Genomic DNA, 16563 nt, shown 5'->3' with positions numbered 1-16563 from the left:
GAGCTGTGTTTACATCCGTATTTGTCATTCGTCACTAATGATAAGTCGTGTTTACATCCATATTTGACGTTCGCCACTTACGTGGAGTGGTGTTTACATCCATATTTGACGTTCGTCACTAACGAGGAGATGCGTTTGCATCCGTATTTGTCGTTCGTCACTAACGATAAGTCGTGTTGACATCCATATTTGACGTTCGTCACTAACGTGGAGTGGTGTTTACATCCATATTTGACGTTCGTCACTAAAGGGGAGTGGTGTTTACATCCGTATTTGACGTTCGTCACTAACGGGGAGAGGTGTTCACATCCGTATTTGTCTTTAGTCACAAACAATAAATCGTGTTTACATCCATATTTGACTTTCGTCACTAACGAGGAGAGGCGTTTGCATCCGTATTTGTCGTTCGTCACTAACGAGTAGTCGTATTTACATCCATAGTTGTCGTTCGTCACTAACCGAGAATCCTGTATACATCCTTGCCCTGTGCACATTCCTAGGCCGTTTGTCACTTTCGTTGAGTTTTTGTCACTATCTTCATGGGCACAGGGTCTCATGCTGCTTTTATCTAGTTAATTGCCTCCCAAACCATACATCAGCCACATTTCTAAAACGAGTGATCTTGAACACATCTTAGAAGTAACAATCAACACCCTCTTGATCTTACACTTAGACACCAGATCGGTGATAGGGGGAAGAAATGTGAACTTAATTGACTGACACTATAAGTAAGACAACACCATTAATCCGATCTTCAGAGTGAATAGCAACGAAAACTATTTGAACTCACACCCATTCCCATCTCAGCTCACACAGAAACACAGAGGGAGGGGGGAGAGAGATATATTCTAGAATGCTGTAGTGTGACAGTGTATAGGACATTCAGTGCGTAGAAAGTTATGAAAATAACACAACATATCGATGATGACACAGATTATTTATTTAATATTTAAGCTTATTTCATCGCAAACAAACATGATAACAGTACAAAGCCTGTTCCGTGACGTGGTCATTATGACGAATCAGCGTCATAATTCGGAGAAATTAAATTTCATATCAAAGGCACTTTCCTTCTTTGTGGACATGTTGCCCCGACCACATCTATGCACACTTGGTCAAATCTACAAGTGTTTTCTACAACGAAGATTATCTCAAAAATATATCTCGTTCAAAAAAGCACTTTGGCAAAAATTCCAAGGCACTGCCATTTCAAATCACTTTTTGTGCTAATGTCAACTTCAACAGCTGTTTCTGAGGCAGTAAGCGACAGCAAAACAGCGGGAGTTTGCAGCCGCGACAAAACATCTTTTCAAAACGCCGTCTGCTTGACTCACAATCAAGACGCCATCTTGATAAAGCATGAAGCGTGGAGGCGAGAAACTGAAGCCCTTTTCCACTCAACAGTTGGAGCTAGAACCAGCCTAGTACAACCGCTTTTCGAGTGTATCACGTTGCCATGATCGGGCAGTCGCAGTATTGATCAACAAGACAACACAACGCTTAAACAGGCCAGCCATTTAAACACACGTGTCAATGTTAATCAACACTGGATAGAAGAGAATATTTCAACATTGACCACATCGCGCACCCTCAGTAGACTGATAAGGAAAATACACAAACATGAAATATTGCTCTTATTGGTTTAGAGGGAAAGACTGATCACCTCAAACTTCCTAATGTCAATCCCAGAACGAGACCGGCTCGGTACACTGGTACTGATTAAGAAGTTTGACGTCTCCAGTTACTCCCTAAAGATCCAAATTTGAAACGTGTAAAGTACCTTTCCCACTACATGAGACCGGCTCATGTTCATGGGAACTACACCTTACCCTCTTTCTGTGACAAAGATATTGTCCCTTTCGGAATGCCATCCTTAGACAAAGTTTATCTTCTACACAAAAATAGCATGCATGGGAACTAAACAACATGGCTACGGACCAAAAACACAGGAATGCGAAAACAGCTGATGAAGTTGACTTATACAAAGGAGCTCATATACACTGGATTGGAAACATCTAATCTCATGGGAGAGTTGATAAATAACCTTGCCTCCATATAGGTTAAATGACTGTATATTAATCAATAATATAATTGCTGTCGACCGGCGACGTATCAACACGTTGGTCACTGAGTCTGGGTTAATGAATAATGGGGATGTGTTATGACATTATATCGGTAGTGGGGATGTGTTATGACATTATATCGGTTGTTCTTTACGATATAATGCAGCGCGTACATCTAAGAACGTTCTGGTAATTAGCTGTAGCTCTTATATCCAACGGGTAAATGTATAATATACATTCAAATAGTATTACGATGAGGGCATGACATGAGATGAATACAATGTGATTATAAAGGTAATTAACAAGATAATCAATGACCTGCAATGATTATTAACCACTGACCTGCAGGGCATGGTGACTTACTGACCAGCAGTTTGTGTATAAAACATGACATGAGGTGACAGATAACCGGTACAAACAATAACAATATACCAAATAAAATGCTAACAAAGTGAGTACCATCGTGCATTCAATGCAGTGATGCTTTGTTTGTAACTAGTAACAAACACAATCTTCCCAACAAAACCAAATCTCTACTAGTAGTAGTCTTCAAGAATGCAAACTCAAGTCAGTGCACTAAATCATCGACCTTCTCACAGGGCTGTTCAAGACGTATTGTCTCAAGTTACTAAAGTCCATGTAGACTAGCACGAAAAAGTCCAGTGCTTCAAGCACTCAGCACATAGCCTGACCTGCAGGGGAGCATGAAGTAAGGCTGCTCAAAGCGCCAAATCAACACGTGACTGTCCAGCAGCGACATATTCAGGGTCCATATATGTTGGCATGGCAACAAGGCCCGTCCAGCGGGATGTAATAATTATATATGGCTGACCAGCAGCGACACCTCAAATGGACAACTGTCCAAGCGGGGTGTTGTTGACATGGCAATATGCCATACACTAAATAACAGTTGTAAGTCAAGCTTACACACTTGGCCTACTGGGTTTCTTCAGATAGAGCAATGGCGCCTGTGGAAAAAGAGAAAGACAATCGTAAGTATTTAGTTCTTTGCACAAGTAATAGACTGTCATGAAGCTGGGACGTTAATATGAATACATTTAATAAATAATAACATAAGATAATAAAGAAGATTGTTCTTAATAGTGTTGTTATTGCTGTTGTTATTTAAATTAATTAAATTGAAACTTCGCAGTGGTACCTACCACTAGTTGGAGCCAGGGATGTCAGCAGTTTCTGGATTTGAAAGAAATCCTCCTCCTCGTAGGACCCACATGGCTTTGGGGTGCTGAGAGGCAGATACTCGTCCTTGACGGTCACAGACAGGGTCATCTCCATCGGGGTAGATGCAAGCTCCTCAATAAGCTCCTCTTCCTCTGACAATTCACATGACGTCATTGAAAATGGAGACATACTTTGAGAAGCTGGGCTATTAGAGCATTCAACTTTGATAACCGGGTGGCAATCTTCTTCTTTGACCAGAGCCTGCTGCTCAAAGAAGGTCCCCGCAGAGTCGACCAACATCTGGGCGTCAATATATGGAGTGTTTTCCCCATTGAAGTGGTTGAAGAATTCCTCTAGCTCCGTTGCGTCGATCAGTGGAAGGTTTTTCTTGGGTTTGACTTGGATGCTCTCAACCTTCTTCGACACTTCATGACATGGAAGGCTGACCTTGGCATCTTCAGGACGCTGTAGGTTTGGTTTAGAAATGTCAAAATCCCAAAAGAACGACTCAATTTCAAATGGATCGATGACTGGAAGTTCTTTCCTCTTCTTGGCGGGTGTTGTGGGCAGAGGTTCAGATTTTATCTTCGGTCCGCAGTTGGCCAGTTGTTTTAGCTCATCGATGATAGTCTTGGGGCATAACGGAGTTGACTTAGATGGAGTGATTACATCAACTTTGAAGACCTTGCTGTTTGGATCAGGCGAGGAGGCTGGGGATGGATCTGGTGTCAGATAAGATTCTGGGAGGGCATTGACATCAGGAACCACTTGTTCCTGTAGCATAGAGCCTGGACTGAGTGAACTGGGTTCCATCAAGATGTTCTTCTTTTGCTGGAGAGCCACTGCAGAGAAAACGTTGTTACTCTGAGAGATCACCTGTGTAGGCTCAGCCCATCCGCCCTGAGCGACAGAGAGTGCTGGGAAGGAATCACGGAAATTATCCAGGTTGGGAATCATGAAACTACTTGAACCGAAATCGAAACCTTGACCAGAGAGTTTGTCATCATTCCCACTGGGAGAGAGTCTTGGAACCTTAGCTGTTGGTTTACAGGGTCCTTTGATCTTTCTCTTCAGCATCTCCTTCAATCGCTCAGTCTGACCAGATCCACCGTTTTTCAGCTGATCACCTCGCCTCAGTCTTGGGTCGATGTAAGGCATAAAAGTTCCAGTCTGGCAGCCACTCTGAGGAGCATAAACAGGTCCAGCCTGTGTTGTCCTCATTCTGGTAGAGGCCTGGAAGCCAGAACTGGGTTGAAGCCACCTGGTGTCCTGTTCTTGAACCATAGTTGGACATGGCACTGTTTGTTGCCAGGGTTCACCGCGTGGAGGATAGAACTGGAACATCTGACTCTGCAGTTTGAATTGGTACGCCTCTTGCTCGCTGAAATGAAAGTATACACAATCATGAGAAATTCACAACGACAGTATATAATATTTAACTCAAAACTACTAAATAGCCAAACAAGATACATTATTGTTCGCGAAATGCCAATCAGCTCAACAACATGATCATAAAGCCTTTACAACACTAAAATAATGATCATCAATAACGCGCGAGGCTAGCTTTCAGGTGTAATTAAGGTCTATTAGAGAGGAAATCGAACGCACCTGATAACCTGGTTGACGCACACGATGACTGGGTCATCGCTGTTGGATACAGACGCCTGCTTGATATGCATGACAACATTCACCCAGAAGATGGAATTATCTGCCCGGATCATTCTCACAATCATCATGCATCCCATCTCGTGATTGGAGCGGATCACTGGAAACAAGGACGTAAAATGAAAAGTTTCATTCACAATGCTGTAAATAACAGTAACCGAGCAAAGCATAGTGTGACTGACTTCATTATATTTATGGATTATATTTATGGAAATAGAACCAGCAGTGTGCAATACAGGGCCTACTTACACTGCACGTGTTTATCTCTGGCCTCCTGCAGGTCCTCGGGATGAAGAAGACTGTACCAAGATCGACGGAACAGTTCCCCATTGCTGTACCCAAGGTGGTACTCGGCCCTGAAAAAATAATCAATATGTTTACTATACAGGACTCGTGTTTATTCTCACTCAGTAATATTCAAGCAATAAGCGGTAAAAGCTTCAATTTGAACCAAACACTGACAGGAGTCATACAAAGGTACCTGTTACTTAGAATCATGTCCACCATTACCATCTATCAAGGAAAGATATTGACTAATGATACAGCTACTGATTGGATATGTTAAGATCTTTCAGTGACTATTCCGATATCAATGATAAGTATTTCTCAAGACTACCGACTGAGCTATAAAAGTCCAACCCAGATCATGTGATGCATGACAAAATTGTTCATATAGCTTGTCGACATTGTATGTATCCGGGTCACAAAACCTGCGAGTTGTGACGTGAACAATTGAAATCGAACGTTTGACTGATCGTCAGGGAGCAAGTCGAATTTTGTGTGTGGAAAACCTACGTGTGTGAAACTTCCAAGAAGCTGAGATCGAGCTGATGGACTGTCTTGAAGACCATCGTGTTGTTTTGGATCAGATTTTCTTTTAAGTCGGGGGTGATGAGAGGTGTGCATGTTCCCATGAATACCAGCTGCTGCTCACTGCTCGACTCCGGGCCAGGGTGAGACACGAAGTGACCCTTCACATACATCACCTGTCAATGGAAAAATACGAACAATCAAACAAACGAAAAAGAATAGGTTCATCTTCAAAATCCAAAATAGAAATGATACAACTGTTTCGATTTGATCATGCGTTTTGTAAAATTCATTTATCATTGAATATATTTATGCTTGCTTTATCCCTGCAGCAACCAGCCGCCATCAAGCGGTTTAAGTAGACAGGCAGTATTTCATCAACCAGTTTTTTCACAGAGACAACACTAACGCGTTACACATGTAGAACTGCTCATGTGACCGCTATTACATAACACTCCCTTCTCTGTAAGCGGTAAAACTAGAAGCCCATGTCTCTAGCTGACATCATATCGTTTATATATAGAGATGTTTAGTTATCGTTTCTTGGGGGATAAAGTTACTCCTGGGGCCATGGCTGCATAAAGCCAGTATCTTGACACATATAAACTACATCAATCTAAACTATAAAGTGGGAAGAAGTAAAGTCCCGTCTTAGTTTAGTTATACTCCATCACTCTGACAAGGGCGATATAGATAGCAAGCCTAGGGCTAAGAGACCAGCTCCATCTGAGCACGACGGGACAGGCTGTTACCTAGCTGACATAGATTGGATCACCACGTGTTCTGTGTCAGCATTATATATGTAACAGTTAACCCACTGTATGCGGGATCGCTGATAATGACATGTGCACACATTGATATGTACTGAGTAAATATGGTGGAGCAACGCCTAGGATTTATATAAGACTTCACAGAAGTCTGGAGCCAGAAGCACTAATGGATGCATTTATTTATGTACGATACTCATAACCTTGATCCAAGGCTGTACTGAATGCTAGCCCATAGAAATATAATAATTCTATCATTTTAAGAGGCAAGTCTAGGCAGTCGGCTATTTATAGTTTTTTTAGAAATTTTCATTTAAACTATTAAGTACTACCATAGGGACTACAATACACATTAATCTAACATTTATCGTCTGAAGTGTTTCTTAATTACTCAGTTTTATTATTAATTTAGTTCACCATGTATGACTGGTAATGACTGTCTAAATATCACTTGTCAACACTGTTTCCTATTCTACATCGCAGTGTTGTGAAGCCACAGCTCATACGACATATGACACATAAAATATTGCTTCCGTTAGGAAAGCAGCGCAGCGCTTGACAATGGCTTAAATTGTTTCCCTCTTCGAAGAATGGCCATAAATCCTAGTCTCGATGTCAAGTAGAGCATGACACGGCAGTATTATGTCCCCTTAAACTAAAAGTCTTCATATTTAGATTTCAAGTGACGCAGGCATTTTGAATAAATATAACGTTTTTATAGCGTTTGTGTGTCACAGGCGACTTAGTGTGTCAGTTTAGAAAAATGGGCGATGATTCTCCCTTATGTCAGACTATCAAGAAGTTGTTCGCTGTTATGACGTCAGTGTAGCCATGGTAACATACCGAGTTTCATTTATCACCGACACTTAGGTCAAACTTTAGTATAGACGTGTGTGTGTGTGTGTGTGTGTGAATATACATACATGTGCGAAATTACAACGGCGTGGTCTGAATACAGTGCATGTTTTGAAAAGGGTGGACAATTTCATAAGGGATTGTTGAAGAAAATATTCACTTCAAACTCAAAACAAAACTCAAATCCCTGGTTACGTACCAAAAGATAATGAATAAACAATTTACAAGGAAAAGAAAACTGTACTATTTGAAGCATAAATTGAACTGTAAGTACCCAACTTGAGTGTATTAACCAGCACGCCTAACAGAAATGGTAATCCACATCAAATGATACATTTGACAGTAATTGTACTCATAACCCAACAGCATTAGAAGGTCCTGCTGTGAGGGTTGAAATACAGAGAGCATCGCGTAACATATATGTATCGAGTTACAAGTACTGAGGTTTCACTGAATCCACAAGTCATTGCTAACATATATGGTGAGTGTTTATCAGGAAAGCTCTTCACATTGAATAACTCTATTTATAATATGATGGAGGGTGTTACCTGTGCAATAAAGCAATCTGATAAATTTGGTATCCAAATTTGATAAATATGCAAATTGGGTCAATACACATATTAAAAATGTTTTGTTGAAAACTGCCCGATTCTGTTGTTCTTTTAAACAGAAAGATCTTGTTTAAGCAAGAGTTATTAGCGACTAGTCACAACCATATGCAGCTGTCATGAACGACCTTCACCTTGGTGCACCGCTAAGTATTCTTACGTGAATGCTCTTTTTTGCTTCTTTTTAAAAATAATTTTAAGAATGACATTTTATGATAAAGGGATTATTAACCTCCTGTGCTTCCGTTTCATTTATATCATATATTAAGAACAAAAAAAATATTATTCAATTATACGATTCTTATTCCTAATATATGATAATGATACGGAAACAGACTCGGTTAATAATCTCTATATCTCCTATAAAACCATAACCTATTGTCCGTGGTAACTGGAACAATTACACTACCAAATTTATTACGGCCGTGAACAAAAGAAAGACTTGTATACGAGCTGTTGATGAAGGCAGGTGTCAGAATCCTCTGTTGTGAGGTACATCAAACGGCTGTGAGATTGCCAATAGCCGTCTTCTATCCGTCATAATGATCGGCATGTCAGGGGTATCGTTATGTATCGCAGTGCGCGACCTCTGTATTTCTTCCCACTAACTTGTAATCAATGCATCAACGTCATTAGACTGACACAAAATTATGACAGATATTGTCTTACAGGATTAACAGATAGCCTAGCCCAATATCAAAGGGATGCTCACTTTGATTGTCAGCTTTGTTGGAAACGTGGTGACCCGTCTTGTTTCAAAAAACATTATTATCCATGTAATTTCATTTACCAGTGTTCATTTTTATATCAGGAGTTTGAAGTATTATCTTGTTATACGTTTCCTGTGCAGGTTCTTGCTAGTTTCTCACTTAAAACTTTCACATGACCTCTGTATGGGACTCCTAAGTAAACACGTTGGTGTAGGGAAAATGCGGCCTGTTGTAGAATGTTATCCCACCGAAAAGCAAGTGAAATCTGACACGCTGAATTCCGCATGACAGACTTTGAAATATTTTGCTCCCAATTATTCTTGTTACTGGAGTGGAACGAACTTCTACGTTAGGTTTCAGCACATCAACATGCACTTCTGAACCGCAAGCGATAGATGCATGTGTTTTCTATCAACCCTGATATATTCCGCTCGGTTTCATGGATCAGTAACCCACCTGATACAAAGAATTTGTGTAACCATCCAAGCCTAAACTAAATTGAACGAAGTATCATACGCTTCCAATCTGCCTACTTAATTCTAAAACAGTGCTAACAACAGCAAAGGAAATTTCACTCCCATGCTAAACCTGTTGACACTGATACCTAATGAACACGGTTCCCAAACTAAACTTTCGCCCACAAAATATTAAATTTAGAATAATGGTTGGTGGCTTTGAAGCTCACCTATATAACATTATTCCTGGTCATCGAGAAAAAAGGCGAGGCAACAGAGTATAAAAAACAATCGCACCGTCTTTGATTCTCACAGTTCTAGATCAAATGTTGGATGGTTTTGTAAAGAAACAAAAACAATCCATGAAATTCATTCCACATACTCTCCAAAAGAAGGGAGTGAAGCTTACCTTCACATCCCCGAAACCAGCCTGGCGTTTTAGACTCCTGGACATATTCATGCGACAGAAGAAGGCCACGTCCCGCGTGTCCCCCTCGCTGTCTGTCCCTGCCTGTAGAAGTTGGGCCTGTACCGTCCCGTGGTCACGCTTGTCCACAATGTCATACAAACTGTCCCCCTGGGTCTTCATGTCAACCTGAAATGTACAAGAGGTTTACTGTGAGTCATGACTGAGGTTAACATCACCATCTTTAGTTACACAACATAATCGACATACACACTATTGCATGATGTTTGGTTGTGTTTTCTGAAAGTTATCCTATCCTAACTTTCCCTTTTCAATATTTAATAAGAATATTTTTAATAAGAAATGTAATATATACTTTCAGGACGAAAATTAATATCGACAAAGTACGAACTCAATAATTTTCGGGAACAATGCTATTTTGATACTCACCATAGAATGACCCAGATAGTCGGTCACATTTTCTGAGATATAAACCAGTTTTCCTTCCCTGGTTGCGATCAACAAAAAGCCAGTCAGAGCCTGGAAGGAAATAAATATGTTGAAGTCTTTTCCTTGTTTCTGATGTAATAATCGGTATGCTATTTACATGTAAGGACAATACAAACTGAATCTGAAGATAGATGCACCTATGACATGACATAATGCTATAAACACAACATTTGAGTATCACCTGTAAGAGAGTGTACACAGCTATTGTATGTATACCTTTTAAATGCACATATGCATTTGATGATACTATGTGTTTGTGTGTATGCGTGCGTGCGTGCGTGCGTGTGTGTGACTGAGTCAGAGTTTGGTATATATCACCAACCAACTTTCACGTATAATGCCAAACACCAAGCTACGTTTCCTCTCTCAGACTACAATGCTTGTGGTAATGGAAAGCAGAGGGGGCGTTTTCAAAATACAGTTCTACCTCAGCAACAAGGACAGACTGTGAGCAGGTTTTATCGTATTAAACTTCAACCTCCTAGATTGGTGGGCTTATCTAACTACGTGGAAAAGGTCACCTACAATTGCTTGCATATGTGGGTTCGCTGTTGGCCTATCTTTAAAGCAAAGAGATTGTGGTCCCACTTTTATGAGATTTTCTACATATGTTTGTTGTTATCTACTGGTCCTTGTTGAGTTCTGGAACGCACGGGCTCCACATTTTGGTAACTGACGTGATAACATTTGACTTTTCCACTCCCCAAATATGGCTATCTCTCGCATTCAATACTGTTTGCCCTTGCTATCAGTATGAAACTACTATCGCAATGAGGTCAATTAATAATACATCACAATATCAGACATTTTGTCTTTAACAAATACCAGTCTGCTGAATTTGTTTGGGTTTAATTTCTTTTGAAATATACTCAATGTATCTACTTACTTAAGATATGTTTTAAAGAAATGCCAACAAGGCCCAAGTCAAAATGCCAGTTAAATAATATACGAGATACAAACAATAATATCTAAGGCGTTAATATAGCATACATGTTGCATAAAACCACCATAAATGTCCCAATGAGCCATAGCTAAAACAAAATCAATAGATTTCATTCGTTCGTACTGCAGGGAATCGACACTTGTAGATATCAGGCGATCTAGGTATTGATGCGTCATCGCGCCACAATGTGTACGTCGATAAATTCATAAATACCCCGCGAGCTCGTCAATCGACCCTAGTGTGCGTATAAAGAATAGTATCTATCTAGCTAGAAAAATCAATACCTTTACCAGGAAGATATGGCACGACAGGGGAAATTCACAACGTTTCCACACTTAAACATCGATAAAATTACTTCACGCAGGTAAATTAGAATGGCATTCACACAGGTGTCATTTCAACGAAACATGAGGTCATAGTGCCGAAAACGAATATGAAATAGGCAGCAGCTTTACAAAGTTCATTTATACTCAATTTGAAAAAATAATTTCAAAGTTGTTTGTATAGCAAAATAATACGCCTTAAGCAGAAAATAAGATGCGAGTTGCCACACTAGAACAATTTCATTAAACTGTGAGTGGCACAATGGGGTAATTAAAAGGCCATATCAACGTGTCAGATGGCAGAAATGACGTCACAGTGTCTGAGGTCCTCCTCGCAATAACCCCTGGCATCTGCTTTTATTGCTCACTTGTGAAACATTCCGACAAGAATTTAAACCGTGGCCGTATACCTAAACTGTTAACCTGATACCCATATGACGTCAAATATCTAAGAATAGAACATACACATCTAGGCAAAGTTAATCGACAACTTTCAGCTCAGTAACAGTTCTGACCCCATGTAGCGATACGATTAACTGATCAACGTAAATTGTCCTTTCATATTGTGATATTTAATAAGCGAATAACTGGGAAATGTCCCGGACACAGACCGACAGATTTCTCAAAGCGGGGTCTGTTGCCGCCCGCCAAACCGGTCGAGTATAAATAGCGGTATTACTAAGCGCAACCTGGGATTGTTCAGGCCACGGACGCGGAGAGAGTGGCATAGCGAACGTAAATAAAAGGTACAGTGGCAAGGTAGAGTGAAATCCGGGGAGATTTGGAAAACGAACTTCAAACTTACCTGGAAAAAATCACACGAGGGAACGTTGAGGTTGTCTTTTCCAGGCTGGCGACTGGATCGAAACACTGAAAGATGGAAACAAGTTCTCGTGAAACAAGACCTTAAAACGTCATTAAACTAAATTCTAATTCGATGACCTCCATAGATATCATGTTACTTATTTCAGTCTTGTTTTCCCCAAATAACTTCATAACATTGATAAATAAGTTATCAACACAATACGTCACTCGAGTTGAAATAAGTGGTCAAAACATGTCCAGACAGTGTTGTACGAAGAGATAGGTACAGGCTTTTACCAAATGTTATACATAGAGTTTAGACATTTAATCTTATCAACACTGTTTTTAAGTATATATAAACGTGTTTTGACCAGAACAAATATCAAGACAGCATTTTAAGTACCTTTAAATTCGAATGAAAATGATGACATGTCATAAAGTTACTTAAAAATACGTTTTAAAATGAGAAGCACTTTTTTACAATTTTCTATACGTTCTGACATCAAAACAGAACAATTATTTCCACTTACATTTGTCAAGTACGTTGCATTTCCTAATATAAACGCAACTCAGGGACATGATTTGAAGTTGGGACAAGCGTTGACGGGCGGACTCGGGAAGGGGCAACAGGTCTCTCATGACGGCTATCTCAGCGTTAATCTGATCTCGCCGTTGTTTTGAAGCCCCTTTGTTGGATCTGAACAAAATAAAACACTATTAAACTATTTCTGATGACAACAGAAACTATCCAGATCGACTTAATGAGTGGAATCGGGCGATTTGAAACCGTTTGGAACGTGGGAGAGTAATGTTTATAGCTTTTTAGTAGTTTGTTATGTCAACCTGAAAAAAGAGATAAAGTTAATTCCAGGAGTGGTGCAAGTAAACCTCCTGGGATTGAGCAAATACGTCGAGTTAATAGACTAGACTCACATCGATAGTCAAAATAAACACCCCGTGTATATAGACAAATAGGTATCCGACGAGAGTATCGACCATAAACCCGTGGGCGTGTGTGGTAGAAATGAAAGCACCTCACTGTACACACACACATTCACACAACGTAGAATCCCGTATCCCACACGTCAAATCAAACAACACTTACCTATCAAGATCATAGAGAACCAGCTCTTCTACAGGACTTGGAGCCATTGTGTGTGTGTAAACTCTAAGACATTAAAAAATAAAAATCCTAGGAACTCGGCTTAAGACGGACCAGCCGTCTTTTCTCGCTCTACCTTCTCGTGAAGCCGGACAAGCTTTGAGCTCAGTGACATCATACCTGTCGATTTTAGTTCCTCGCTAGTCACGTGACGATTCTGATTGGCTAAGCCGTGTCGTCTGCCTGTTGAATGGCGGATTCGCTTGCGTTAGCTGGAGAGTGGCCTTGACACGAGCAATTCCCTTTTACAGGCATTTGTGTGGCTTATAGTAAGTGTTTAGCGATGGATTCATTTCCGGGAGACAGGAGCTTACAGACAACAGGCAAAATGAAAACAGTTTGTTGCTTCACAGAATCTTAGTGTAGGAGTTAAAGCTACACGCCGTATGTCAAATTCCCTTGTTTGTGTCCTACTGTATGTTTACATGACTGAAAATCACATTCATTGTCATTGCTTCATGAAATATTTCGATTTCAGCATCCACCGTAAAACAACAGCATGGAAATATATTTCGGACTTAAATTCAGGATACCAAACAATTTCGTCACGATAAAAAAAATACACCCGCCTACAATGTGTGAGGAATTACTTTTATTCACAATTTGTCCGAAATGCGTTTCTTGTATTATATATATCAACCCACATCAACACGTTTATCATGATCAGATCATAAACAGCATATATAGATTGTTATTGACAAATGAACACGTATATGTTGTTTGTAAAGCGATCGTCTATTTGATATATTTTATTCATTGGTCAGGAGAAATAAGAATTTGTTCCAGAAGGAGTGAATGAATATATATATTAATGGTGGATCCCAGAGAGTAAAATGGATATTTACGTACTGCTACGGAATATCACGGACGTGGAAATTATTTCAAAATATTTAATGTTTAGATACGCGAAATGTTCATTCAGAGACACAATTACAAAGTAATATAGAAGTGGATATCATTTGCAAAACATATGTACGTGATCTACGTACTGGAAAAAAACCCAGTCTAACGACATTGCTGCTAGATAATGGACTGTTGACGATGTTGCATTGCGACGTAACTGTTGTAATCCGTTAGACCTCCTCATGGTATCAGTATAGTATACAATGCAAACTAAATAAAACCTGAGTACGTCTACTTAGACACATCCCGATGTCAGTAACGTCATCGCATTCAAAATAGCAAGACTGGCTGACTGAGTTTAGTTTTACGCCGCTTTTAGCAATATTCCAGCAATATCACGGCGGGGGACACCAGAAATGGGCTTAACACATTGTGCCCATGTGGGGAATCGAACCCGGGTCTTCGGCGTGACGATCCAACGCTTTAACCACTAGGCTACCCCACCGCCCCCAAAATAGCAAGGGAAAAGGAAACACAGAGCACCAACGCACTCAAAATAGAAAGTGAAAATTGAACGCAAAACGTCAACTCCCTCAAATTAGGAAGTAGAAATTGAACGCAAAATGTCAACTCCCTCAAATTAGGAAGTAGAAATTGAACGCAAAATGTCAACTCCCTCAAATTAGGAAGTAGAAATTGAACGCAAAATGTCAACTCCCTTCAAATAGGAAGTGAAAAGGGAACGCAAAACGTCAACTCCCTCCAAATAGCAAGTGAAAAGAGAACGCAAAACATCAACTCCCTCAAAATAGCAAGTGAAAAGGGAAGCAAAACGTCAACTCCCTCCAAATAGCAAGTGAAAAGGGAACGCAAAACGTCAACTCTCTCCAAATAGCAAGTGAAAAGGGAAGCAAAACGTCAACTCCCTCCAAATAGCAAGTGAAAAGGGAACGCAAAACGTCAACTCCCTCCAAATAGCAAGTGAAAAGGGAAGCAAAACGTCAACTCCCTCCAAATAGCAAGTGAAAAGGGAACGTAAAACGTCAACTCCCTCAAAATAGTACGAAAAAAGGAAACGTGAAATAGAGATTATTCAATCTCAGTCTCTGTTACCTGAAGAAGCTGACTCCTTTGGGCATAAAACGTAGTTTTCTATGCGTGTATTTGGTTCATTGACATGCTTGTATTTGGTTCATGGACATGCTTGTATTTGGTTCATTGACATGCTTGTATTTGGTTCATGGACATGCCTGTATTTGGTTCATGGACATGCTTGTATTTGGTTCATTGACATGCTTGTATCTACCTGGCGTCTAACTAAACAAACAACCATATCATTTTGGTTTTCCCCGATGCAGATAAAATAAGATTGGAAGTAGGATACGTATCAACCCTTCGCCTTAACTTTACTTACACTCAAATTCACAATTTGCTCAGATACACCTAAAATAGGTGGTACAGACTATATATATGGCATGGTCAGTTTGGCACCATTTATAGAACTGAACAGTGAGTCCCAAATGTTAAAATCAGTTTATCGAAATAATCGATCTCATTCACAATCCACGAGGGCGATGTACTGGTGCACTGTAAATCGCATGTCTGATCGGACAGTGATAAGGTTTGTTTTTCGGACCTCTTCACAGCCAATGGGATCTGTGTCCCGCCCTGTGAAAGATAGGTTCAAACATGATAGCTCGTGACATGGGCGTCCACTCTGTCGCCTTTCCTGCGTTGATAACAAGGTAGATTATGACAATTGTTATGAATTTATCAGAACGAAATAAAAAACAAGCGTACGTTGAACTGATATAGGGTGGTGCATGTGTTCTTCAGGTGAAATGAATTTATGGTCAACATTAGAATTAAGCAGGATAACTGTGAAATTAACAAAGACTACACGTTATATTATATGACTGCATTGTGACGGTATATGCTTTGATTACTGTCAGGGTCATGAACACAGGGGCGGTGGGGTAGCCCAGTCGTTAAAGTGTTCGCTTGTCACGCCGAATACCCGGTTCGATTCCCCACATGGGTACAATGTGTGAAGCCCATTTCTGGTGTCCTACGAATATTGCGAAAAGCGGCACCTTTATTTTATTTTCACCTTTATTTCACCCTTTGTATGGTAAAGGATGGAGACGAGATAATTAGAATTGCAATACATCCTAAATCCAGATCGTCAACGCCAGAGAATAATCACTCTCGATGATCACTGACAGAGAATTTTCATTCAACGTAACAGATAAAATAGAGGTGATGATATATATAAATGTATTACTGAAAATAAGTGATGACACCAGGTATTCCTGAACCATACGCAATGGTGCTTAAACTACTATAGTATCTCACATGGATGCATTCCCCAACTTCCTTCATCTTCGCTTCATCCCTGTCTCGTGAAACACTGACTAGCTGTCAGTCTTATGTACTTCCTAGCGGTACATAGAGGCG

The 16563-nt window shown here is 40.1% G+C and overlaps 1 protein-coding gene across 1 annotated transcript; it reads right to left on the bottom strand.

Moving 5' to 3' along the window:
• Window positions 1–922: 922 nt before the first annotated feature.
• On the bottom strand, window positions 923–13368 carry LOC124255396 (neuronal PAS domain-containing protein 4B-like). The gene is made up of 10 exons (XM_046689305.1): window positions 13207–13368; window positions 12632–12798; window positions 12103–12167; window positions 9972–10061; window positions 9525–9710; window positions 5706–5896; window positions 5160–5266; window positions 4854–5010; window positions 3227–4626; window positions 923–3031 (listed from the first exon to the last, which is right to left on the bottom strand). Exons 1-10 carry the CDS (start codon window positions 13251–13253, stop codon window positions 3000–3002), a joined length of 2442 nt encoding a protein of 813 aa, XP_046545261.1. The 5' UTR covers window positions 13254–13368; the 3' UTR covers window positions 923–2999.
• Window positions 13369–16563: the final 3195 nt, after the last annotated feature.

The sequence above is a fragment of the Haliotis rubra genome, unplaced genomic scaffold, assembly GCF_003918875.1.
Source record: "Haliotis rubra isolate DU_JTF1 unplaced genomic scaffold, ASM391887v1 Scf6, whole genome shotgun sequence".
NCBI classification, from domain to species: Eukaryota; Metazoa; Mollusca; class Gastropoda; order Lepetellida; family Haliotidae; genus Haliotis; species Haliotis rubra.
Note: the sequence above shows the minus strand (reverse complement) of the source record. Positions and strands in the feature narration are given on the sequence as shown.

What these genes read in the sequence shown, in the direction of transcription:
- LOC124255396 (XM_046689305.1), bottom strand. Translation starts at nt 13,253, where the DNA reads ATGGCTCCAAGTCCTGTAGAAGAGCTGGTTCTCTATGATCTTGATAG. An exon ending in ATGCAACGTACTTGACAAAT is followed by an intron (nt 12,168 to 12,631) that starts GTAAGTGGAAAT and finishes TCCATCTTTCAG; the next exon opens with TGTTTCGATCCAGTCGCCAG. An exon ending in TTCTTGGAAGTTTCACACAC is followed by an intron (nt 5,267 to 5,705) that starts GTAGGTTTTCCA and finishes TTATTTTTTCAG; the next exon opens with GGCCGAGTACCACCTTGGGT.